The sequence below is a fragment of the Nicotiana tomentosiformis genome, chromosome 7 (genome assembly GCF_000390325.3).
Source record: "Nicotiana tomentosiformis chromosome 7, ASM39032v3, whole genome shotgun sequence".
Classification (NCBI taxonomy): Eukaryota; Viridiplantae; Streptophyta; class Magnoliopsida; order Solanales; family Solanaceae; genus Nicotiana; species Nicotiana tomentosiformis.
This window is the reverse complement of record NC_090818.1, coordinates 130,275,977-130,303,283: the sequence shown is the minus strand read 5'-3', so window position 1 is coordinate 130,303,283 and position 27,307 is coordinate 130,275,977. Positions and strand designations below refer to the sequence as shown.

The following is a 27,307-nucleotide window of genomic DNA, read 5'->3' as shown; positions in this document are numbered from 1 at the left end:
GATGTGAATAAGTATGAGCACCTAATTTTTGACCGTGCTTGAATATTTTCCGCTTCCCAGGCGTGTCCCCACTCAACTTTTCTTTGTCCCCCATGCTTGTCCCCCCCACACGTTGCTCCCTACTCCACTCTCCATTGTCCCCCACTCCTTGTCCCCCATGCTTGTCTCCCCCCACACGTTGCTCCCTACTCCACTCTCCATTGTCCCCCACTCCTTGTCCCCCATGCTTGTCTCCCCCCACACTTTGCTCCCTACTCCACTCTTCATTATTCCTCACTCTTTATCCCCCATGCTTGTATCCTATCACAAACCACATACCCCATTTTCAACCATAAAATACACACATAACACACAAAAAAGAAAAAAGAGGAGATCTGGAAAAAAGAAAGAAAAAACAAGTTGCCTTCCTCTTCTTCTTCCTCACCACACATTCATCTTCCTCCTAAAAAAAACCATCACTGTCCAGCCCTCAAACCCAGCAAAGAATAGCCCAAAAATGAGCTCAAATCCCTCACCAAAACGCAACAAAGAAATCCGAAAAACTAGCTTCTAACATCACTAAAAGAGCTGCAACTTCAGTTCCATTTTCAGCCCATGAACTCCAAGTTTTAACCACTAAAAACGAGCAAAAATAACCCCAAATTCTAACTCTAAAACACCCCCAAGAATACCCCAAACCCAACCCAAATCAGCCCCAAAACAGCTCCAAAAGCAGCTGAAAAACACACTATTTTCCAGCAAAATCAGCTGCAAAAATAGCCAAAGCAAAGTGACAAAAATCAGCAAGAAAAAAAGCCCTTTTCCCAGCCAAAGAATCAGTCCAAAACCAGCCAAAAAAATCCATTGAAAGCACCTTAAAACAGTCCATTTTTTTTACATAACGCAGCAGCATTTTTCAAGTTTGAGTTTTGTCGAAGTCGTCGGTGTAGCTTCGTGGTCGAATTAGCGAGGTCGTGTGGTTGAGCTCCAGTCAACGTCCTGCCCGCTTTCAAGCTTGTAGGCGTTTGTTTTTTAATTCTAATATGACGTTGAAGATTCATTAGTAACATGAAAGAAAATTTCTCCGTTGAGGTTCATCCTTCTACTCTCGTTTAAAGTTTTGATTACTACATATGTGAATATATCGTTTGAAGCATGAAATTTGTGAAGATTATTCAATGTGATATAGATTTTTGTCACTTGATTATCTTGTTAGCTGGTTTTGTCGAATATCTTGATTTTGTTTTACTGGCGTAGTTCTTGAATATCTGATCATAGTTAATTTTTTTTTTTACTTGTAGTTAAAGCTTAAAAAAAATTGCATGATAACTAGATAATGTGTGGGTAGTATTTTAAAAGCAGGAGTTTTTAGGTCATTTATTGAGTAACTACATTATACACGCTAGGCTTTGGGCCACAATAATATCTGCCAGGCCCAATTTAATAAGAACAAAAACTGAACCATTTTTCTCGATTATTCCATAACTCTTTGCTTCACAATACATCTCAAATGTAGTTTAGGAAATAATTTATAAATGCGTTAGAATGTTTTAGGCGTGTATTAATAAATAAATTATCGTTATTATGTATACATCCGCATGACATAATTATGATTTCAAAAAGATTAAAGGCAAGGTATGCATTCACGCAACTTTGACAAAACAGTCTTAATAATTAATAAAGTGTTATTAGTTGTGTACACGTACTCGTGACATGATTTTGGCACAATAAATAAAACGAATTCACACACGCGATTTGTTTCAAAGATAATTTTATATTTTAATAATAAAAGCGGACATAGATAAAATATGGAAACCAATAAATCACAGTTTGTCCAAAATTAATTCAAGCCAATTTTAGTCTATAAAGCGACCGTGCTAGAACCACGGGACTCGGGAAATGCCTTACACCTTCTCCCCGGTCAACAGAATTCCTTACCCGGACTTTATTTTGCAGACCAGTAATAAAAGAGTCAAATCTTCCTTTGACTAGGGATTCAAATAAAAGGTGACTTGGAACACCCAAAAAATCAATTCCAAGTGGCGACTCTGTAAATAAAATAATCCCTATTCAAGTTTGTCACTTTAATTGAAGAAACTCTTTAACCCACCATCCACAATCAATAACACATTATCATTTTGGGGGGAATAAAAGGGGTGTGACAGCTCTGGCGACTCTGCTGGGGACTTCAAGAATTCGAGCTTGTACATTGACTTTATTTGGCTTTATTAATTTTTGTATATATTGTGATTTATTTGGGACTAATGTGCTACTTGTCCACTTTTTACTGTCTTGATATTGTTGAACTGTACATATAAATTGTATCCTCTCTCGCATCCCACTGAGTCTTCTGATAATTAGTTATGTTGTGTTTGCCTACCCGCATCACAAAATTTCTGTCTTGAGATAAAGCCAGTTAGCCTACCAGCTTCTGGTGAAGGATTTAGTCACACATGTTTAGGCGGGAGAGCCGTTAGCTAGCCAGTGCTGTTCTACTACTGGTAATGCTTGACGCTCCTCGGCTCGGGTTGTCCGCCCGGGTAAGCCAGGTCTAGATACCATCTCCTTTAGGATTTACAAACTTAGAAGAATAAGCCACAAACAATGAATATCCCTAGTAGGCTATGCTTTATTTGCATCATGTGCATTTGACTTAGCAACGCTCGACTCATGGGCCGAGTTCTGTTTTAGGACAGGTACCTTGTTGAGACCATTATATCATGTTATGTGCTACTTGTTGCATTATTTGGGAGGCTTGCATGTCGACCGACTTTAGCATATATCGGTTGAACGAAGAGAGTAAAATTGATGTGGTTTAGTGCATATGGTTTTTAAAGATTAATTTTCATATAAAAAAAAGAAGAACATAGTCAATTTTCACCGAACTACGCGGGTCTGATTCTCACCGGATGTGAGATACGTAAGCAAACCTCATCGGTTTCGGCCCCCAATTTTTAAAAATCCAAGAAGATATTTTCCTTTAATTACTTCTTTAGAAGCTTCCTTTTTTTTGAGACCAAAAATCCAAAAAATATTTTCTTCCTTTTTAAAAAAAAAAAAAAATTCTTTCTCCCAAAATCCAAAAAAAATAAAATATTTTCTTTCTTTTGATTTTCTTTCACCAATTCCAAAAAAAAAAACAATCGAAAAAATTTTTAAAAAAAATATTTTCTTTGTTGGAAATTTAGTCGGATTAATTGTATATAAAAAAGAGTTAATTTATCTATTTTATTTCTCATCGACCGAACTATGCGGGTCTGATTCTCACCGGATGTGAGATACGTAGGCAAACCTCATCGGTTCCGGCCCTCAATTTTCAAAAATCCAAAAAGATATTTTTCTTTAATTGTTTCTTTCTCCCAAAATCCAAAAAAATATTTTCTTTCTTTTGAAAAAAAATTCAAAATTTTAATTTTTTTTTTCTTTTTTAGAAGTTTTTCTTTCACCAATTCCAAAACAAAACAAAAAAAAATCGAAAAAAATTGAATATATTTTCTTTGCTAGGAGATTTTGTTGGATTAATTGTATATGAAAAACAAAAAGAGTTAGTTTATCAAGATTTGAGTGAAAAAAAAAAGAAAAAAAGAGAAAGAGTGACAAAAAATAATAGATAAAAATAAAGAGCGAAAAATAACAAAAAGAGAAAAAAAAATCAAGATATGAAAAAAAAAATCAAAAAAAGAAGGGGAAAAGAGAGAGAGAGAGAGAGAGAGAGAGAGAGAGAGAGAGAGAGAGAGAGAGCCTCCCGAGATGGATTACCCCTGTTGGTGAATCATACTCAATCTTGTTCCAAAAGCTAGTCAGGCTAGGTCTACTGTGGCCAGTAGCCCCGAACCGGCCAAACCCTGAGTCCCATTCGCACCAAGCTAATGCTAGATGTGAATATCACTCCGGAGCAGTCAGACATGATACGGAAGACTGTTAGACTCTTAAGAGAGCAGTGGAAGACCTCATTAATGTCAAGAAAATAGTGCTTAGGGATAAAGAGGCCCCTAATATGATGAACAATTCTCTGCCTACTCACACCAATGGGCCAGTAATCAGAATGATCTGTGAAGATGAGGAATTTGATCTAGCACTGAAGGCCATTGCAGCCATTGCCGAGACAGAAGAGAAACCTAAAAACGGACGCCAAACCTGAAAAGTTCCGTGTCATATGGGAGCCTCGGTAGCCGGTCTTGCTATCTTTTCTGCGTCCGAATTATTTCAGGATCTAATCCGAATATTTTTACTTCACTGCTTTGCTTTCTGATGTAAACCCTTATATCTTAAAAACTTAAAAAAAAAAATAATCAAATGAAATTAATATTTCATTGTCGGGGAATGTTTCTTTTCTTAATCTTGTCACTTTTCTTATTCTCTTTTTAGTTCTGTTAATGTAGATTTTAATGACATGACATGCTTGCGGACTTCATGCCCAGATCCTAAAACGTTGTCAGCCCCCGAAATAATAGATCAAGTAACAAAATATTTTGAAGACAAGGCTTGTAAGAAAATAAATAAAAAATTGGAACGAATTTGAGATTCCCTCTCTTCGGATCATTGTTGAAGCCGGGATTGAGGATAAAGATTGGGTCAAGAACCGATTGAAATAATTGACACTGATGGATAAAAAATGATTGGCCGCAATTTGCCACGGGCAGTTGTGCCAACAAAGAATGGTCCGTGTCTACAACAAGAAAGTGCGGCCCAATAAATTTAAAATAGGACAACTCATTCTGAGACGTATCCTCCCAACTCATGAAGAAACTAAAGGAAAATTGGCTCCAAATTGGAAAGGTACATACATTGTAATGAGAGTACTGCAAAAGAGAGCGTTGTACCTGGGAAGCAACGAAGAAAGTGTCCCTGAAACAACCGTCTATGCGGATGCAGTCAAAAGGTACTATGTTTGACCCTCTATATAGCATTAATGTTCTCTGATTGGGATGATGAAGGCTTTCATTCTCGCTATCCAAACACCATCAATCATTTGCTAACCCTTTTGAGCTGGTTACCTTTCTTTGATTACCCTCTTTGGAACCTGAAGATGTTATTTTAAAAAAAAAAAAGAAGAAAAAAAAAGAAAAGAAAGAAAAAATGAAAAATAATAATAATAAAAAAATCAAACAAGTTCATGTTAATCGAACTACGTTCGACTTGATTCCGAAAGGATATGTAGGCAGCCTCTCTCTGGGGTTCAGTCACACCAAAATAAAAATCTATATTCCCCCAAAAGTTGAAACTGGGGCAGGTGTTATAATGGTTCGACGATGGTTTTGCCTGAGAGGTTCCAAAGTTGTAATTCAGTCCAAATCCTTTTTACCCAAATCCTTTTCAAGTCCTTCCGATCAATCAATGAGAATGTTCAAGAATTGGAGGATACAATCACTTGGATCTGATGCCACCAAAATGAGAGAAATAAAATGAGAGAGTCTTATTGGTGAAAACCCTCACGGGCACCATAGGGCGATGACGAGCAAAGAAAATGAAAATGAGAGAGTCTTGTTAGTGAAAACCCGCAAATGGCACTATAAGGCGATGGTGAGAAGAGAATTGAGAGAGTTTAGCTGGTGAAAACCCGCAAAAAGCGCACTACTGATCGAAAAGAGAATTTTCACAGCCATTGGTATTGATAATCCTGGGCAAGGTTTCTAGGTTTCGAGGAAAAAGTTGTGATGAATTTCTAAGAGTTGGACGGTTTACACAGATCAGACATCAAGTCCAAAAGGCATGTCATGTTCATTGAAGTCCGCATATACTCCAGATAAGTCATTCTTTCCTTCCCCGAAAGGGATACCTCTTGTCTAAATTCATTGTCCATTCCATTGTTTGTTTTTCTTCGAATCCATTTTGGTCTAACTCTGTTCCAAAACTAAGGCAAAGAAGGGATAGCAAGACTGATTTACAGGGCTTTCGTTTGATACAAGCTAATATGCAAAAAAGGCACCCAGACTCGGCAGCGACATCAAGTCGACCCCGACTGGCCATGGCGGCTGATGCTTAAAAATCAAAAACTCTTGTAAAGAGGAAATCAAATTGAAAGTGCCTACAAGGCAAAATGAAGTTGAATAGGTTAAGTCCCAAGTGGCTAACCATTTTGGCAAAGTTTGAAAAGCTAAAGGTTCCCCAATTCTCAGAAATTGAAAGTTTCGGAGGAAAGAAGTCGAAAGTGAAATTCCACAAAGGCAAAACAAAGTTGAAAAGGTTAAGTCCCACGCGACCAACCGTCATGTAAAAGTTTGAAAAGTCAAAGGCTCTCTGGGGCCAGACATGCTAGTGGTATTCAGGAAACATCTAGTGGCAGGTTGAAATCATCATCAAAAGAAGATGGGCACAAAGCCAAGCTTCCAAAGACATCAGGGCCACAAACTGACCACTATTTCAAAACTCATAATTTTTCTTTGTTTGCAGCATGAACAAAACAGTGAAGAATGGTGATTTCTAAAGGACGAATGTAGCCAAAGGTAAGTTTCCTCAAAATCTCCACTTTTCTTTATTTTTAGCATGCATAACTATTGTTCATACCTCTCATTTTCGTAGCTTAACCCAGGTAGAACCTTTTCGCCTAGAGGGATTCAGTTCATAGTTCCGGGTAGAAGTATTCTTCGCCCAGGTTGTTTTACGTAGCTTAACCCAGGTAGAACCTTTTCGCCTAGGGATATCCAGCTCATAGTTTCCGGATAGAAGTACTTTTCGCCGAGATTGTTTTACGTAGCTTAACCCAGGTAGAACCCTTTTCTCCTAGGGGGATCCAGCTCGTAGTTCCGGGTAGAAGTACTCTTCGCCCAGGTTTGCTTTTCGTAGTTTAACCCGGGTAGAAACTTGTCACCTAGGAGATACAACTCATAGTTCCGGGTAGAAGTACTTTTAGCCCAGGTTTACTTTTCGTAGTTTAACCCAGGTAGACCCTTTTCGCCCCGGGGATTCAGCATTTTTTCAGTAATACAAGGCGCCAACCCCTGGTTACATTATCCTTTTCAGTAATACATGGCGCCAACCCCTGATTACATTTCCTTTTCAGTAATACAGGGCACCAACCCCTGATTACCTTTCTTTTTCAGTAATACAGGGCGCCAACCCCTGGTTATATTTCTTTTTCAGTAATACAGGGCGTCATCCCCTGATTACATTTCCTTACCAGTATAGAGTATACCAATCCCTTGTTGTGTTCTCCAACATAGGGTACACCACTCCCTAGTTGATTTGATTTTAAATGCAGGATACACCACTCCCTGGTATCATTGCCAATATAGGGTATCCCATTCTCTGACCATAGTTTCCCAACATAAGGTACACAAATCCTTAGTTGAGACATTCTTTTGGGACAATAAAAAAACAAAATCATCATGACCTTTTCAGGGTACACCATTACTTTTTTTTTATTTGTTTTCAATAAAGAAGTAGTTTAGAATTTTATTACAATAACTCACGAAATTTTTCTAGTGAAAACTGGGGCAGAAAAATTTCGTTCGTTTGTTTGTTGTGATGTCTGAGAAGGTTTTACCTCGAGGCACAAGGTTCGAGATGAACAAAAGAAGAAGTTTGAATCCACAATAAAGAAAAGAAAAGGAAAAAAAAAAGTGAATCCAAGTGCAGAAGCAGATGGAAATGATATGGACTGCTCAAAACATGACTGAAGTTACGAGCTTCACATTTCCCGTTTTGCTCAGAAGAAGCCGTAGAAGAATGAACTAGCACCTACAGCTAGCAAGCATTAAGGTTCAGATCAGAGTCTGCATGAACAACCAGTCAAGGCTCAAGATCAAGGTTCAGAAGACTTATAAATAGGAATCTTGTAACTTATAACTGATAGGCTTGTTTAGTTCCTTTAGATTTTGATGTAATAACAGGGTCACAGACCGGAGCCTCGACAAAACCTAGCTCGACTTTCGAACTCATCACTCTATTATTTTTCTTGAACTACACGCGACCTGATTTCCTTATAACCCGGGATATGTAGGCTATCCAAAACCAGGACTCGGTTGCACCTTTTTCTTTTATTTTCTTCCTCTTTTGAATAACGATATGGTCAAAACTTAGTCACATGGCTCACTTTATCTTTGCCTGAAAACTTTTAATGTTTCCAAGCAAAGAGGGGCATGCTGTGAGCACCTAATTTTTGACCGTGCTTGAATATTTTCCACTTTCCAAGCGTGTCCCCACTCAACTTTTCTTTGTCCCCCATGCTTGTCCCCCACACACTTTGCTCCCTACTCCACTTTTCACTGTTCCCCACTCCTTGTCCCCCATGCTTATCCCCCCCACACTTTGCTCTCTACTCCACTCTCCATTATTCCACACTCTTTGTCCCCATGCTTGTCTCCTATCATAAACCCATACCCCATTTTCAGCCATAAAACACACACATAACACACAAAAAAGAAAAGAGAGGAGATCTGGAAAAAAGAAAGAAAAAACAAGCTGCCTTCCTCTTCTTCTTCCTCACCACACATTCTTCTTCCTCCTAAAAAAAACCCATCACTGTCCAGCCCTCAAACCCAGCAAAGAATAGCCCAAAAATGAGCTCAAATCCCTCACCAAAACGCAACAAAGAAATCCGAAAAACCAGCTTCTAACATCACTAAAAGAGCTGCAACTTCAGTTCCATTTTCAGCCCATGAACTCCAAGTTTTAACCACTAAAAACAAGCAGAAATAACCCCAAATTCCAACTCTAAAACACCCCCAAGAATACCCCAAACCCAACCCAAATCAGCCCCAAAACAGCTCCAAAAGCAGCTGAAAAACACACTATTTTCCAGCAAAATCAGCTGCAAAAATAGCCAAAGCAAAGTGACAAAAATCAGCAAGAAAAAAAGCCCTTTTCCCAGCCAAAGAATCAGTCCAAAACCAGCCAAAAAAATTCATTGAAAGCACCTTAAAACAGTCCATTTTTTTACATAACGCAGCAGCATTTTTCAAGTTTGAGTTTTGTCGAAGTCGTCGGTGTAGCTTCGTGGTCGAATTAGCGAGGTCGTGTGGTTGAGCTCCAGTCAACGTCCTGCCCGCTTTCAAGCTTGTAGGCGTTTGTTTTTTAATTCTAATATGACGTTGAAGATTCATTAGTAACATGAAAGAAAATTTCTCCGTTGAGGTTCATCCTTCTACTCTCGTTTAAAGTTTTGATTACTACATATGTGAATATATCGTTTGAAGCATGAAATTTGTGAAGATTATTCAATGTGATATAGATTTTTGTCACTTGATTATCTTGTTAGCTGGTTTTGTCGAATATCTTGATTTTGTTTTACTGGCGTAGTTCTTGAATATCTGATCATAGTTAATTTTTTTTTTTACTTGTAGTTAAAGCTTAAAAAAAATTACATGATAACTAGATAATGTGTGGGTAGTATTTTAAAAGCAGGAGTTTTTAGGCCATTTATTGAGTAGCTACATTATACACGCTAGGCTTTGGGCCACAATAATATCTGCCAGGCCCAATTTAATAAGAACAAAAACTGAACCATTTTCCTCGATTATTCCATAACTCTTTGCTTCACAATACATCTCAAATGTAGTTTAGGAAATAATTTATAAATGCGTTAGAATGTTTTAGGCGTGTATTAATAAATAAATTATCGTTATTATGTATACATCCGCGTGACATAATTACGATTTCAAAAAGATTAAAGGCAAGGTATGCATTCACGCAACTTTGACAAAACAATCTTAATAATTAATAAAGTGTTATTAGTTGTGTACACGTACTCGTGACATGATTTTGGCACAATAAATAAAACGAATTCACACACGCGATTTGTTTCAAAGATAATTTTATATTTTAATAATAAAAGCGGACATAGATAAAATATGAAAACTAATAAATCACAGTTTGTCCAAAATTAATTCAAGCCAATTTTAGTCAATAAAGCGACCGTGCTAGAACCACGGGACTCGGGGAATGCCTTACACTTTCTCCCCGGTCAACAAAATTCCTTATCCGAACTTTATTTTGCAGACCAATAATAAAAGAGTCAAATCTTCCTTTGACTAGGGATTCAAACAAAAGGTGACTTGGAACAACCAAAAAATTAATTCCTAGTGGCGACTCTATAAATAAATAATCCATATTCAAGTTTGTCACTTTAATTGAAGAAACTCTTTAACCCACCATCCACAATCAATAACACATTATCGTTTTGGGGGGCATAAAAAGGGTGTGACAATAAGGACCCGTTCCGACCTCAAGAAAAGAATGAATAGATTCTTGGTCATGAAGTACCATATCTTAGTGCAATAGGTGCACTAATGTATCTTGCTAACATTACAAGGCCTGACATGACCTTTTCAGTTAATGTCTTAGTAAGATATAACTCTGCTCCTACAAGGTGACATTGGAATGGAATCAAACACATATTGCGGTATCTAAAAGGAACTACCGATATGGGATTATCTTATGGCAATGATAGTCCCGATCTTGTTGGTTATGCTGATGCTGGGTATTTATCTGACCCACACAAGGCTCGATCTCAAACAAGCTATGTGTTTACATATGGAGGCACTGTCATATCTTGACGACCGACTAAACAATCAATCGTGGCTACTTCATCTAATCATGTTGAGATAATTACTATTCATGAAGCAAGTCGAGAATGTGTATGGTTGAGGTCTATAATACATCTTATTAGAGAAAAATGTGGTTTGAAGTGTGACAAATTACCCACAATTTTGTATGAAGACAATGCAACATGCATCACCCAATTGAAGGGAGGGTTCATAAAAAAGAGATATGACAAAACACATTTCACCAAAGTTATTTTTCACACATGATCTTCAAAAGAATGGTGATATCAATGTGCAACAGATTCATTCAAGTCATAATATGGCTGATTTGTTCACCAAATCTCTACCGACGTCAACCTTCAAGAAACTAGCGTACAAGATTGGGATGCGACGGCTCAAGGATGTGAATTGATGCTCTCATCAGGGGGAGTTAATATGCGTTGTACTCTTTTTCCCTTACAAGATTTTGTCCCACTGGGTTTTCCTTGAAGGTTTTTAACGAAGCAACCAAAAGGCGTATTTATAAATATGTGTACTCTTTTTCCTTCACTAGGGTTTTTTTTAGAGTATTTTTCCTAATAAGGTTTTAACGAGGTACATTATCTATGGATATCCAAGAGTAGTGTTATAAAAAATATTAAATTATGGTAAATGTCTACTTTTCCTCCATGATTATGGTGGATGTCTACTCTTCCTCCATTATCTTCATCCATGATCTTTATCTCAAATGCTTAATGACATATTCAATGATATATTTTTCTTCACTTTTCATGCCTATATAAAGGCCTTGTAATAGATAGAAAAATATACACAATTGAAGAAGAAAATTTCTTCCTTCTCTCTATCTCTATTTCTTGTTCATATTTTACTAAATTGCTTTTATTTGATAAAAGGGCACTTATATAAAACGGTGGATGGTGGTCCACGTACAAGTCACAACTTGCATATAATTGGATTCAATCTTCCCTATAGTTTTGTTTATCTATTTATTTATTGTATTTTTCAAAAGTCAGCAAAGGATGGCTCACATAGCTATGGCAGCAAACTTGGAATCTTGTATTATCTTTATCATCATTAAAAATAGTCTCAAATTCGTGATAGGCAATACCCCACTTGCCTTGGTTTTTGTAGTAAATAATACTCCCTCGGTTGTGTAATGTACCAAAATACCCTTAAATCTTGAGGTCTTAAATATGTCACGTGGAATATTGGAGTTAGAGTGTTACTAATATTAATTTAAAACAAACTAAAAGAGAAGTAAGACATATATTGAAACAAAGTAAAGTGCATCCTATTCGAAATTTAAAGTGTCATCACAAAACAGGGGAAGAACCAAAAAATCAAGAAAATGGATAGCAGCAGCAACAATGAGGTTTTCTCAGCAATTGAATCAAAATATGATAGAAAGAGAGAGTTAAAAGCTTTTGACGACACAAAAGCAGGTGTTAAAGGACTTGTTGATGCAGGAGTTAGTAAAGTCCCTAAGATTTTCATTTCACCTTCAGATACAACAAAGAAGTCAAATTCCAGCACAGAACAGTTCATATTTCCAGTCACTAACCTCCAAGGCATTATTGATGGTGATCAAATCAAGCGAAAGGAGGTCGTTGAAAAAGTCCGCGATGCATCTGAGACATGGGGTTTCTTTCAAGTGGTAAATCATGGCATTCCAAGTGATGTCTTGGAAGAAATGATACGTGGTGTTCGTAGTTTCCATGAGCAAGATACTGAGATCAAGAAACAATGGTATACTCGACAGTTAACTAAAAGGGTCGTTTACAACAGCAATTTTGATTTGTATAGTGCACCTGCAACTAATTGGAGGGATACTTTTTTCTGCATTATGGCTCCTAATCCTCCTAGTCCTGAACAACTGCCTCCAATCTGTAGGTATGTCATTTCTATGACTAAACAGATACTAGCAAAATCAAGGTCAACATGATTCAGTATATATGATTAAGTATACAACTTGGGACAGAGCTGCATGGTCTTGAAGGGGTTCAATTGAATCCTCTCCGTTGGAAAATTACACAGTTCATATAGGATAAAAGAGAACATATGTTTATATACAGAAATTTTTGAATCTGGATGTGCCTAAGCTTTGGTGAGCAGAGTTAATCGGTACTTTTGCTAGTGGGAGGTAGCAGGTACCTGGTTAAATAGTCGAGGTCCACACAAGCTGACCCGAACACCACCATCATTAAATAAAAATTGTTGAATCCCCTCGACATAGGGGAATCTTCTAGTGTAGTGGTAACAGTGACTGAAAAATTGCTTTAGGTAGTATCATTTACTGTTTCATTTTTTCTTTTTGATGCAAATACAGGGATATCATTATTAAGTACTCTGAGGAAGTGAAGAAACTGGGGAGTTATCTGTTTGAATTATTGGCAGAAGCTCTTGGGCTGAATAGAAACCATCTCAGTGAAATGGATTGTGACAAGGGACTTTCAGTAGTATGCCACTACTATCCAGCTTGTCCAGAACCACAACTTACATTAGGTGCTAGTAAACATGCTGATGATGGGTTCATAACTCTGCTTCTCCAAGATAATATAGGAGGATTGCAAGTTCTTCATCAAAACCATTGGGTTGATGTCCCCCTTACCCTTGGTGCTCTTGTCGTAAATATTGCAGATCTTCTGCAGGTTAGTCTTCTCTTCAAATATGTGGCTAATGGATTGTCTGCAATTCTTTTAGTAATAGAACTATATTGAGTTATCAGATTAGTATAATCAACAAAATTTAGTGATCAGTAAAATGGATGCAAGTAGAATATTGAAAATGTTTAGCTCCCACTATAACTCTAAGCTAGCGAATCCAGGATATCAAATCAGTGGATTCATAGTGTTTGTGTTCTATTTCATCATGTACACTATCATTAATTATATACATGAGTATAGACGCACGCGCGCACACACACACACGGGAATCAAGTTGAAAGCAGTATGTTCAATTGAACTAACTGCAAGTGGTCTGTCACTGCTGACAGCTTACCCGACGAGATAACAACAGTAGAACGATTAATTCGAGTTATCTAATCTAGACATAAAGGTTGTTCATGCATAGATAAAAAGTAGTAGGGTTTTTTTCCGAAATGGTGATTGGTGAATTAAGAATGTGTAAGAGGGTGTACAACTTGTAAAGAAACATAGAAGTTAATCTTTGAAAAAAAGTAGCTTGACTTTAGTTCACAATGAGCAATACTAATATTGTTTGTCATCAAACTGTACAGCTAATATCAAATGACAAGTTTAAAAGCGTTGAACATCGCGTACTAGCCAATCATATTGGTCCAAGGATATCAATTGCGTGCTTCTTCTCCACATTTTCCCTGGAATCCTCAAGACTCTATGGACCTATTAAGGAGTTGTTGTCGGAAGATAATCCCCCAAAGTACAGAGAAACAACAATACAGGAATATGCTGCCTATTTTACTGAAAAGGGGCTCGACGGAACTTCTGCGCTACATCATTTTAGACTTTAAACTGTTATAATGAAAATGGTACAGATAGCTGAATGAACAATCTTTTCGTTCTGCTTATTCAAGTGAAAGATATTATATTGTAATACATACAGATAATCACTTGTTTCACCACAGAAATTAGTCAAAGAGTATTTGTTGGTTGAAGTTGAAAAACGGTTTGTGGAAGTTGCTAGTACTAGTTTTTATGCTCAACAGGCCCTAATTATTTCTTCTATTGTCTTTCTCATTCCTGTAGAAAATTCTTAAAAGTTCTTTCTATTATGCAACCTCACTTGCAGTAATTCATATATGCCTAGCAGTTTGTTCAGAATTTAGATAACTTTGCAAAGTCATTGCAACAATGATATATTCGAGTAAAGCAGACCCTCACAAGCAAGTGAGGTGAAGTTACTAGAGTTTTTGCTCAACAACCAAATAGCGCAAAGAGCTCCAATCTCATCAACTGCTTGTTCACTCGTCCAACGTTGACCTTGGACACATATCTCAGAGTATAGTACCTACTATAAAAACCATGTCAGACCATCCAATCAACATCTTAGTTATCTCAGGTCTTCTAAAACATCAATCCCCTCATTAAGCCAAGTTAACGGGGACCATTAAACATTTTAGCATAGGTCGCTGCTCTATTTAAGGACTTAAAAAGAAGTCCAACTCATTTATGGATATTAGTACGCTTTAAGACTCGTTTCCGGCGGGAGCTCTATCAATTCACAGCTCATATCTATTCAGACACTTAAGTCCAAGAAGCAAACAGGAACACACTTCAATGACATGAATGCTTAGTGATACATGCCAACTTCCAGAGTGAATTTTAAAAGTTAAAACTGATGATTAGTCAGATCCTATCCCTTTCATTGTGGCCTGTTTTTCATTTTGGTGAGTGGAACTTTGCTTGTGAGGGTCTGCATTACTCGAATATAGGTTTATAGTTTAGCATTGTTGCAATGACTTTGCAATTATCAGTCAACTTTCCTAGGAAAGTTTAGTGATATCAGTTTTTAAAACTTACCAGTCCTTTGGCCAACTACCATATAGCTTTACTTCATATTTTAGCCACTAAAAATTGGAAAATATTATAACAAAACAAACATAACATATGGTGAGAGGCTACAGGTTCCTGTTTTGAAATTGGTTGTGAGACCGCTATTTTCTTTCGTGTCCTCCTTTTTCTTCTTCTAGTGAAACATATATAGTATCAAAATGGTAATCCTATAAAGTTAGAGCAGAAAATTATCTTTCCAATTCCAGATTATGTGTGTTGAATATTGAAAAAAGATAAATTAATTTTCTTCTTTCTCATCCTTAATTGATAAGGAAAAAAACACTAAAGATTGGTTTTATTAATTAAAACTATGTACTATAAAATATTAAGAGTGGTTAGGCTTTTGTTTGTACACTTGTAGTACCTGTCCCTCCCATTTATCCGTTTCCAAAAGGTACCTGTTACAACTAGTTGATGCAGGTGTGCTGAAGTTACTAGAATTTTGTCTCATCAACAGCTTGTTCACTCATGCAACGTGGATCTTGGACACATTGATTTAAATAAAATCATGCACAAAGAGGTTGTTCGAAGATCACAAATTCATCTGAGGCAAGGCCAGTTGTGCTATAAAGGCAAAGCATCTTGTACTGCTGCTTTTCTAGGCTTCTCCACTACTATATCTCTTTTCAACAATGATGTGACTATGCTTTTCCTGAGCCAATGGTCTATCGGAAACAACCTCTCTAGCTTCACAAGTTGGGGCAAGGTCTGTGTACACATTACCCTCCCCAGGCCCCACTTGTGAAATTTTACTAGGGTTGTTGTAGTAGTCAGCAACCTTCATGATTATGTTTACTGCTCAGAATTGTTTTATTCCGAGATATTCTATTGTTGCGTAAGCCGAATATATAGAGAGTGATTAAATCACAATAACTATATCTAAAGGTAGCTAATAAATAATAAATGAGACAATAATAAAATGAACACCAGAAATTAACGAGGTTCGGCAAAATTTGATTTTTTGCCTAGTCCTCGGACACAATCAACTCAAATTTATTTTACTCCAAAAATACAATTGAAATAAAGAAGATTCAAATGCCTTAGGAGATAAGAAGGCAAGTGAGAGATGTTTACAAATGAACAAAACCCTTGCTATTTATAGAAGAGAAATGGCCTTAATAATGTCATGCATGACATCATATTAAGGGTGAACATGCAATGTAAATGTATGAAAAATGCATCTACCAATTTCTTCCTAAAAGGAGGCTTCAAATGTTCACACTAGTTCACATTAATCTTGTCAAAATTCAACAAATCTCCACCTTGGCAAGATTCCACTTTTGCAATTTTCTCTTACTGATAAATTTTGATTGTGTCTTCAACTCCAATCTTCAAAGTTCAACAATGTTGATCAAGTTCAAACAATGTTGAAACTTGATCGCAGTCACTACTTTTGTTAGCATATCGGCAGGGTTGTTTGTAGTCCGAATTTTCTGCACCATGACTCCACCTTCTTCTATAATATCTCGTACAAAGTGATATCGAACATCAATGTGCTTCGTCCTTGCATGATAAACTTGGTTCTTTGCTAATTGGATAGCACTCTGACTATCACAAAATAGTGTGATGTTTTCTTGACCAATACCAAGATCTCTAAGCAACCCTTGAAGCCAAATTGCCTCCTTTACAGCCTCCGTAATTGCCATGTACTCTGCCTCAGTAGTAGACAAAGCAACCGTTGACTGCAAAGTAGACTTCCAACTAACTGGTGCATTTGCAATAGTGAAAACATAACCAGTAGTTGATCTACGCTTGTTCAAATCACCCGCATAATCCGAGTCACAATATCCAACCAGATACTGACTATCTTCCTGCTAAAAAATCATTCCAACATCTACAGTATTACAAATATACCGTAGAATCCATTTCACAGCTTGCCAATGCTCCTTTCCTGGATCATGCATATACATGCTTACAACTCCGATAGCATGTGAAATATCAGGTCTTGTGCAAACCATTGCATACATCAAGCTACCAACGGCATTCGCATATGGCACTCTTGACATATACTCTTGTTCAGCTTCATTCTTCGGCGACATAGCAGCACTAAGCTTAAAGTGAGGAGCAAGAGGAGTGCTAACCAACTTCGTGTTCTCATTCATGCCAAATCGATCTGTTACTTTCTTCAAGTATTCTTTCTGAGATAGATAGAGTTTATTTGAATGTCTATCTCTTTTTATCTCCATGCCAAGAATTTTCTTCACCTCACCTAAATCCTTCATCTCAAACTCCTTTCTTAGTTGAATCTTCAACTTCTCAATTTCCTCTTGACTTTTGGAAGCTATCAACATATCATCAACGTATAGGAGAAGATATATGAAGGATCCATCTTCAAGCTTGCGCAAATACAGACAATGATCGTATTTGCTTCTTTTGTACTTCTACCGCAACATAAACTTATCAAATCGTTTGTACCATTGTCTAGAAGATTGTTTCAATCCGTACAACGATTTTTCAAGTTTGCACACCATATTTTCCTTTTCAGCAACTTTGAATCCTTCTGGCTGAGTCATATAGATTTCCTCTTCCAAGTCTCCATGTAAAAATGCAGTTTTTACATCTAACTGAACTAGTTCCAAATTCAACTGTGCTACCAAAGCCAACAAAACTCTAATGGAGGAGTGTTTCACGACCGGAGAAAACACCACACTGTAATTAATTCCCTCCTTTTGAGCGTACCCTTTGGCCACCAATCTTGCTTTGTAGCGAACATCTTCTTGGTTAGGAAATCCTTCTTTCTTTGCAAATACCCATTTGCACCCAATTGCTTTCTTGCCCTTCGGGAGATTGGCCAATTTCCATGTGCAATTCTGATGAAGGGACTGCATTTCTTCATTTATGGCAATCCTCCACTTATCTTCTTCTGAACTTTGGACTGCGTCTTTATAAGTGGTAGGAACACCATCGGCTACAATTGAGGCTGCACAAGCCACCGTCTCTATGAGACGAACAAGTTTCTTTATTGTTCTTTTTGACTTGCTGGTTGCTATTGATTTAAGTTGTTGTTGGGGTTCCTGAGTTGGAATCTCCCCTTCCACTGACTCTTCTTCCAGGGAAAAATCTTCGATTGTTTCCTCGTTTTCTCCCTGTGTTGGGAAAATTAATTTTCCCTCAAACTCCACCTGCTTTGAAGCACCATCAGTTTGTTTGACATCTTCAAATGTCACCTCATCTATTATGGCAGATTCATCAAAGGTAACATCTCTGCTGAATATAACTTTTCTTGTCTCTGGACACCATAATCGGTATCCTTTGACTCCAGAAGTAATCCCCATAAATATAGCTTTCTTTCCCCTCGGATCCAATTTTGACTCTTTCACATGATAATATGCAATTGAGCCAAACACATGTAAAAAATTATAATCTTCAGCAGGTTTTCCATACCATTTTTCAAATGGTGTCTTGCCTCCAATAGCGGTAGATGGTAGACGATTAATGAGGTGGCATGCATATGTTATTGCCTCAGCCCAAAATTCTTTGCCCAAGCCAGCATTGGACAACATACACTGAACCTTCTCCAGCAAAGTCCGGTTCATGCGTTCTGCCACTCCATTCTGTTGTGGTGTATTTCTGACGGTGAAATGTCTCAAAATGCCATCATCTTCACAAATCTTATTGTAAAGATCATTTTTGTATTCTCCACCGTTATCTGTGCGAAGACACTTTATCTTTCTGCCTGTTTGAGTCTCTATCATCGCCTTCCATTTGAGAAAAAATCCCAGCACCTCATCTTTGGTTTTCATAGTATACACCCACACTCTCCGGGAAAAGTCATCAATAAAGGTTACAAAATAGTGTTTCCTACCTAATGAAGGTGTTTAGGAAGCACCCCAAACATCAGAGTGAACATAATCCAAAATACTTTTAGTATTATGGATTGCTGTTCCAAATTTAACCCTTGTTTGTTTTCCCTTGACATAATGCTCACAAAACTCCAAATTGCAAGTCTTTACTCCTTTTAACAATCCTTGATCTGATAAAATCTTTAAGGATTTTCCTCCAGCATGTCCCAAGCGCATGTGCCATAGCTTGGTTGCTTCTGCCTCCTTGTCATCACTGGATGTCACTGTTGCTGTCCCAATAACTGTACTACCGCGATAGTGGTACATGTTATTATTTCGCCGGATTCCCTTCATTACCACTAGTGCACCAGAGCATATTCTCATTACCCCATTTTCTGCAACGACTTTGAGCCCCTTTGACTCTAGGGCTCCTACATAAATGAGATTTTTCTTCAATTTCGGTACGTATCGAACATCTGTTAATGTTCTGATCAATCCATCATGGTTCCTTAATCGGATTGAACCAATACCATATGCGGTAAGAGGATTGTTATTTGCTGTGTGAATAACTCCACATTCTCCTTCTTGAAAATCAACGAACCAGTCCTTGTTGGGACACATATGATAGCTACAAGCTGAATCCATCAGCCATATATCAGATGGTTTGAATGGCTCAGTTGTAACTAGCGAGAAATCAGAGTCGTCACAATAAGCTACATTTGAATCCATGACAGCCTTTCCATTGTTAGGTTTGGCCTTGTTTTTCAACTTTGGACAGTCTTTCTTCCAATGCCCATTTTCTCGGCAAAAGGCACATTCATCTTTGGTGGGTCTGGATCTTGACTTGGATCTTCCTTTCTTCGTTCTCATATGATTTTGAGAACGACCTCTCACGACCAGTGCTTCTCCTTCTCCACTCTTTTGTTTTTCTCTCTTTCTTTGTTCATAGCTGTACAAGGCAGAACAAACTTCTTTGAGAGACACTTCATCATTCCCATGAAGTAGAGTAGTTTCGAGGTGCTCGTACTCATCGGTAAGTGAACTTAATAACATTAAGGCCATATCTCCATCACTAAAAGTCACGTCCATATTCTGTAAATCTGTCGCCAACTTATTAAAGCTGGTGATATGATCATTCATTGTAGTACCAGGAACATATGTGAAGCGTAACAACCTTTTTTTCATGTAAAGTTTATTTTGACTGTTTTTCTTCAAGAATTTATCCTCCAACGCATTCCACAATTTACTTGCAGAAGTTTCTTTTGTGTATGGATACTTCTGTTCTCTCGCGAGGTAAGATCGAATGGTACCACAAGCAACGCGGTTGATAATCTTCCAATCTCCTTCTCCGATATTGTCTGGTTTATTTTTTTCTATGGCAATATCTAGCCCTTGTTGAAAAAGGACATCAAGAACCTCAGCTTACCACATCCCGAAATGTCCTGACCCGTCAAAAATTTCAACTGCAAATTTCGCATTTGACATAATTCTTGTCATAAGCGAAGATGCCAACGACGTATTACTGACACCCGATGTGGACTCTTCATTTTTATTATCTTCCATTTTGCTATAGATACTATTTATTTGCCGACAGTACATAACACCAAAGTAATTCTTTTCTGATGTGGAAGTTCAGACTATGCTGCAACCACAGAGTATACTAAGATAGAACCTTGGCTCTGATACCAATTGTTGCGTAAGCCGAATATATAGAGAGTGATTAAATCACAACTACTATATCTAAAGGTAGCTAATAAATAGTAAATGAGACAATAATAAAATGAACACCAGAAATTAACGAGGTTCGGCAAAATTTGATTTTTTGCCTAGTCCTCGGACACAATCAGCTCAAATTTATTTCACTCCAAAAATACAAGTGAAATACTACAAGAGAGAAAGAAGATTCAAATGCCTTAGGAGATAAGAAGGCAAGTGAGAGATGTTTACAAATGAACAAAACCCTTGCTATTTATAGAAGAGAAATGGCCTTAATAATGCCATGCATGACATCATATTAAGGGTGAACATGCAATGTAAATGCATGAAAAATGCATCTACCAATTTCTTCCTAAAAGGAGGCTTCAAATGTTCACACTAGTTCACATTAATCTTGTCAAAATTCAACAAATCTCCACCTTGGCAAGATTCCACTTTTACAATTTTCTCTTACTGATAAATTTTGATTGTGTCTTCAACTCCAATCTTCAAAGTTCAACAATGTTGATCAAGTTCAAACAATGTTGAAACTTGATCGCAGTCACTACTTTTGTTAGCATATCGGCAGGGTTGTTTGTAGTCCGAATTTTCTGCACCATGACTCCACCTTCTTCTATAATATCTCGTACAAAGTGATATCGAACATCAATGTGCTTCGTCCTTGCATGATAAACTTGATTCTTTGCTAATTGGATAGCACTCTGACTATCACAAAATAGTGTGATGTTTTCTTGACCAATACCAAGATCTCTAAGCAACCCTTGAAGCCAAATTGCCTCCTTTACAGCCTCCGTAATTGCCATGTACTCTGCCTCAGTAGTAGACAAAGCAACCGTTGACTGCAAAGTAGACTTCCAACTAACTGGTGCATTTGCAATAGTGAAAACATAACCAGTAGTTGATCTACGCTTGTTCAAATCACCCGCATAATCCGAGTCATAATATCCAACCAAATACTGACTATCTTCCTGCTAAAAAATCAATCCAACATCTACAGTATTACAAATATACCGTAGAATTCATTTCACAGCTTGCCAATGCTCCTTTCCTGGATCATGCATATACATGCTTACAACTCCGATAGCATGTGAAATATCAGGTCTTGTGCAAACCATTGCATACATCAAGCTACCAACGGCATTCGCATATGGCACTCTTGACATATACTCTTGTTCAGCTTCATTCTTCGGCGACATAGCAGCACTAAGCTTAAAGTGAGGAGCAAGAGGAGTGCTAACCAACTTCGTGTTCTCATTCATGCCAAATCGATCTGTTACTTTCTTCAAGTATTCTTTCTGAGATAGATAGAGTTTATTTGAATGTCTATCTCTTTTTATCTCCATGCCAAGAATTTTCTTCGCCTCACCTAAATCCTTCATCTCAAACTCCTTTCTTAGTTGAATCTTCAACTTCTCAATTTCCTCTTGACTTTTGGAAGCTATCAACATATCATCAACGTATAGGAGAAGATATATGAAGGATCCATCTTCAAGCTTGCGCAAATACAGACAATGATCGTATTTGCTTCTTTTGTACTTCTACCGCAACATAAACTTATCAAATCGTTTGTACCATTGTCTAGAAGATTGTTTCAATCCGTACAACGATTTTTCAAGTTTGCACACCATATTTTCCTTTTCAGCAACTTTGAATCCTTCTGGCTGAGTCATATAGATTTCCTCTTCCAAGTCTCCATGTAAAAATGCAGTTTTTACATCTAACTGAACTAGTTCCAAATTCAACTGTGCTACCAAAGCCAACAAAACTCTAACGGAGGAGTGTTTCACGACCGGAGAAAACACCACACTGTAATTAATTCCCTCCTTTTGAGCGTACCCTTTGGCCACCAATCTTGCTTTGTAGCGAACATCTTCTTGGTTAGGAAATCCTTCTTTCTTTGCAAATACCCATTTGCACCCAATTGCTTTCTTGCCCTTCGGGAGATTGGCCAATTTCCATGTGCAATTCTGATGAAGGGACTGCATTTCTTCATTCATGGCAATCCTCCACTTATCTTCTTCTGAACTTTGGACTGCGTCTTTATAAGTGGTAGGAACACCATCGGCTACAATTGAGGCTGCACAAGCCACCGTCTCTATGAGACGAACAAGTTTCTTTATTGTTCTTTTTGACTTGCTGGTTGCTATTGATTTAAGTTGTTGTTGGGGTTCCTGAGTTGGAATCTCCCCTTCCACTGACTCTTCTTCCAGGGAAAAATCTTCGATTGTTTCCTCGTTTTCTCCCTGTGTTGGGAAAATTAATTTTCCCTCAAACTCCACCTGCTTTGAAGCACCATCAGTTTGTTTGACATCTTCAAATGTCACCTCATCTATTATGGCAGATTCATCAAAGGTAACATCTCTGCTGAATATAACTTTTCTTGTCTCTGGACACCATAATCGGTATCCTTTGACTCCAGAAGTAATCCCCATAAATATAGCTTTCTTTCCCTTCGGATCCAATTTTGACTCTTTCACATGATAATATGCAATTGAGCCAAACACATGTAAAAAATTATAATCTTCAGCAGGTTTTCCATACCATTTTTCAAATGGTGTCTTGCCTCCAATAGCGGTAGATGGTAGACGATTAATGAGGTGGCATGCATATGTTATTGCCTCAGCCCAAAATTCTTTGCCCAAGCCAGCATTGGACAACATACACTGAACCTTCTCCAGCAAAGTCCGGTTCATGCGTTCTGCCACTCCATTCTGTTGTGGTGTATTTCTGACGGTGAAATGTCTCAAAATGCCATCATCTTCACAAATCTTATTGTAAAGATCATTTTTGTATTCTCCACCGTTATCTGTGCGAAGACACTTTATCTTTCTGCCTGTTTGAGTCTCTATCATCGCCTTCCATTTGAGAAAAAATCCCAGCACCTCATCTTTGGTTTTCATAGTATACACCCACACTCTCCGGGAAAAGTCATCAATAAAGGTTACAAAATAGTGTTTCCTACCTAATGAAGGTGTTTAGGAAGCACCCCAAACATCAGAGTGAACATAATCCAAAATACTTTTAGTATTATGGATTGCTGTTCAAAATTTAACCCTTGTTTGTTTCCCCTTGACATAATGCTCACAAAACTCCAAATTGCAAGTCTTTACTCCTTTTAACAATCCTTGATCTGATAAAATCTTTAAGGATTTTCCTCCAGCATGTCCCAAGCGCATGTGCCATAGCTTGGTTGCTTCTGCCTCCTTGTCATCACTGGATGTCACTGTTGCTGTCCCAATAACTGTACTACCGCGATAGTGGTACATGTTATTATTTCGCCGGATTCCCTTCATTACCACTAGTGCACCAGAGCATATTCTCATTACCCCATTTTCTGCAACGACTTTGAGCCCCTTTGACTCTAGGGCTCCTACATAAATGAGATTTTTCTTCAATTTCGGTACGTATCGAACATCTGTTAATGTTCTGATCAATCCATCATGGTTCCTTAATCGGATTGAACCAATACCATATGCGGTAAGAGGATTGTTATTTGCTGTGTGAATAACTCCACATTCTCCTTCTTGAAAATCAACGAACCAGTCCTTGTTGGGACACATATGATAGCTACAAGCTGAATCCATCAGCCATATGTCAGATGGTTTGAATGGCTCAGTTGTAACTAGCGAGAAATCAGAGTCGTCACAATCAGCTACATTTGAATCCATGACAGCCTTTCCATTGTTAGGTTTGGCCTTGTTTTTCAACTTTGGACAGTCTTTCTTCCAATGCCCATTTTCTCGGCAAAAGGCACATTCATCTTTGGTGGGTCTGGATCTTGACTTGGATCTTCCTTTCTTCGTTCTCATATGATTTTGAGAACAACCTCTCACGACCAGTGCTTCTCCTTCTCCACTCTTTTGTTTTTCTCTCTTTCTTTGTTCATAGCTGTACAAGGCAGAACAAACTTCTTTGAGAGACACTTCATCATTCCCATGAAGTAGAGTAGTTTCGAGGTGCTCGTACTCATCGGTAAGTGAACTTAATAACATTAAGGCCATATCTCCATCACTAAAAGTCACGTCCATATTCTGTAAATCTGTCGCCAACTTATTAAAGCTGGTGATATGATCATTCATTGTAGTACCAGGAACATATGTGAAGCGTAACAGCCTTTTTTTCATGTAAAGTTTATTTTGACTGTTTTTCTTCAAGAATTTATCCTCCAACGCATTCCACAATTTACTTGCAGAAGTTTCTTTTGTGTATGGATACTTCTGTTCTCTTGCGAGGTAAGATCGAATGGTACCACAAGCAACGCGGTTGATAATCTTCCAATCTCCTTCTCCGATATTGTCTGGTTTATTTTTTTCTATGGCAATATCTAGCCCTTGTTGAAAAAGGACATCAAGAACCTCAGCTTACCACATCCCGAAATGTCCTGACCCGTCAAAAATTTCAACTGCAAATTTCGCATTTGACATAATTCTTGTCATAAGTGAAGATGCCAACGACGTATTACTGACACCCGATGTGGACTCTTCATTTTTATTATCTTCCATTTTGCTATAGATACTATTTATTTGCCGACAGTACATAACACCAAAGTAATTCTTTTCCGATGTGGAAGTTCAGACTATGCTGCAACCACAGAGTATACTAAGATAGAACCTTGGCTCTGATACCAATTGTTGCGTAAGCCGAATATATAGAGAGTGATTAAATCACAACTACTATATCTAAAGGTAGCTAATAAATAGTAAATGAGACAATAATAAAATGAACACCAGAAATTAACGAGGTTCGGCAAAATTTGATTTTTTGCCTAGTCCTCGGACACAATCAGCTCAAATTTATTTCACTCCAAAAATACAAGTGAAATACTACAAGAGAGAAAGAAGATTCAAATGCCTTAGGAGATAAGAAGGCAAGTGAGAGATGTTTACAAATGAACAAAACCCTTGCTATTTATAGAAGAGAAATGGCCTTAATAATGTCATGCATGACATCATATTAAGGGTGAACATGCAATGTAAATGCATAAAAAATGCATCTACCAATTTCTTCCTAAAAGGAGGCTTTAAATGTTCACACTAGTTCACATTAATCTTGTCAAAATTCAACAAACATTGTCATATTACTTTGTTGATGCTATTGTTTGTTTATCGCCCCCTTTTCTGTTCTTGAGCCGAGGGTGTACTAGAAACAACTTCTTTACCTTCATAAGATAGGGGTAAGATTTGTGTATACACTACCATCCCCACACCCCACTTGTGATTTGTTGTTATTGTTGTATAGATATTCTATAATAATCAACTTCCTTCTACTTTACAATCTATATTAATTATAGATTATTAATTTTCCTTTTAGTTCAGAAATATTCTATAATAATGAATAATTATTTACTTTCCTTTAGTTTAACATCTATAAGGAAAATATCATATTCTCTTTATTTTATTCCCTTTAACTATCTATAAATAGTGATGTACTCTTCTATTTTGATAATGAGTTATCATTCATTCTCTCTCTAGTTTTTCTCATTTTATTAACAGTGCCATCAAAGCCTCCATTGACTTAATGGATTTATGAGTTCACTGAAAAAGAATTATCTTCAAACATTTTCAGACCAATTTTCACCCATACCTATTTTAACCATGGTAAGCATCAATATTTTTTTGAGTGCCCCCACACAGAAAAGAAAGCAATTTTACAAGGCAAATAGCATATTCTTTTTATTTTATTCCTTTTAGTTATCTATAAATAGTGATTTACTTTTCTATTTTGATTCAATGCAAATATGAAATGAGTTGGGAAATGTTAGTCTTTTGAGCTGAATCGCACTATCTTGTTAGTGACGTCACCTTTTGAGCTTAATCGCGCTATCTTCTGTTATTGAGTGAATCATTTCACGTTAATCACACCTCTAGTTTCTCAAAACTTACCAGTCCTTGGAAACACTACCGTATGAAAGAAAAAGGATTGTACAGAAAAAATTAGTGAAAAAGATGACGAGCATTACCTTATCAAACCACAAATTAGGAACCTCCAGATAAGGAGAATACTTGAGAAATACTTTCATAACTGGCATGAATTCTTCATCAAGTCCCACAGCCAGTTTTAAGGACTTCAGCTTCGCGAGCCGCCTCGTACAGACCCTACAGCAGCAAAAAATGGGAAATAATAGAGTTGTTTTAGTAACTAAGAAATGAGAAATCTTAGTAAAGAGATTGATTGAAAAGATACTGACAAGCTCTCCCAATGATAGAAAAACTTAGACTGTATGTTTTTTTTTTACTTAGACTATGTGCATATTTTTGATGACTAGTTAAACTTCAAAAAATGTATTTACACTGTATATTTTTTGATACTTCTATTTCACTTTTACGCTTAACCTAAAGAGGAAAACTTTACCGAAACGGAAGTGATGCATAGCTTCAAAGCTGATGTAGAAGGAAACTCCTTGATCATCTTATTCACAAGTATGCCAATTTCTTCAAATGGATAGGTTGTTATATCAGTAACGCTGATGGTAACAACTTTTACTGAAAAGAGATTCTCGAGGATAATATCCAATGGCAGTGGTGTTTGATATTTTAAGGATTTGAGACTCGGGCAAGAAACTCTTACTTCACAATTGTTCATAACTCTCCACATCATTAGACTCGATATTCGTCGAAGCAATATCAAGTCGTGTCACATCTCCTAAATTACAATCTTCTAAGATCAAATCTTCAAGGAGATGGCATTTTGAGAACAAGGAACTTGTCAAATGCTCGTCCGACAACACGACGTGCTCAAGATGAAGCAATTTCGGCTGATGAAATCCCAGATGATTAGGCAGTTTAAGTAGGTCAATGGACAGCTGTAGTTTAAAAAC

General features: G+C 37.3%; 1 protein-coding gene and 1 long non-coding RNA gene across 2 annotated transcripts; one reads left to right on the top strand and one right to left on the bottom strand.

Annotated features, from left to right (window-relative positions):
• The first annotated feature begins 11,715 nt into the window (after positions 1–11,715).
• LOC104095743 (1-aminocyclopropane-1-carboxylate oxidase homolog 1-like) lies at positions 11,716–14,164 on the top strand. Its single transcript, XM_009601935.4, has 3 exons — positions 11,716–12,353; positions 12,790–13,111; positions 13,699–14,164. Exons 1-3 carry the CDS (start codon positions 11,812–11,814, stop codon positions 13,948–13,950), a joined length of 1,116 nt encoding a protein of 371 aa, XP_009600230.1. The 5' UTR covers positions 11,716–11,811; the 3' UTR covers positions 13,951–14,164.
• On the bottom strand, positions 12,389–26,575 carry LOC138895046 (uncharacterized). The gene is made up of 2 exons (XR_011409269.1): positions 26,450–26,575; positions 12,389–13,156 (listed from the first exon to the last, which is right to left on the bottom strand). It is a non-coding gene; the product is annotated as an uncharacterized lncRNA (long non-coding RNA).
• Positions 26,576–27,307: the final 732 nt, after the last annotated feature.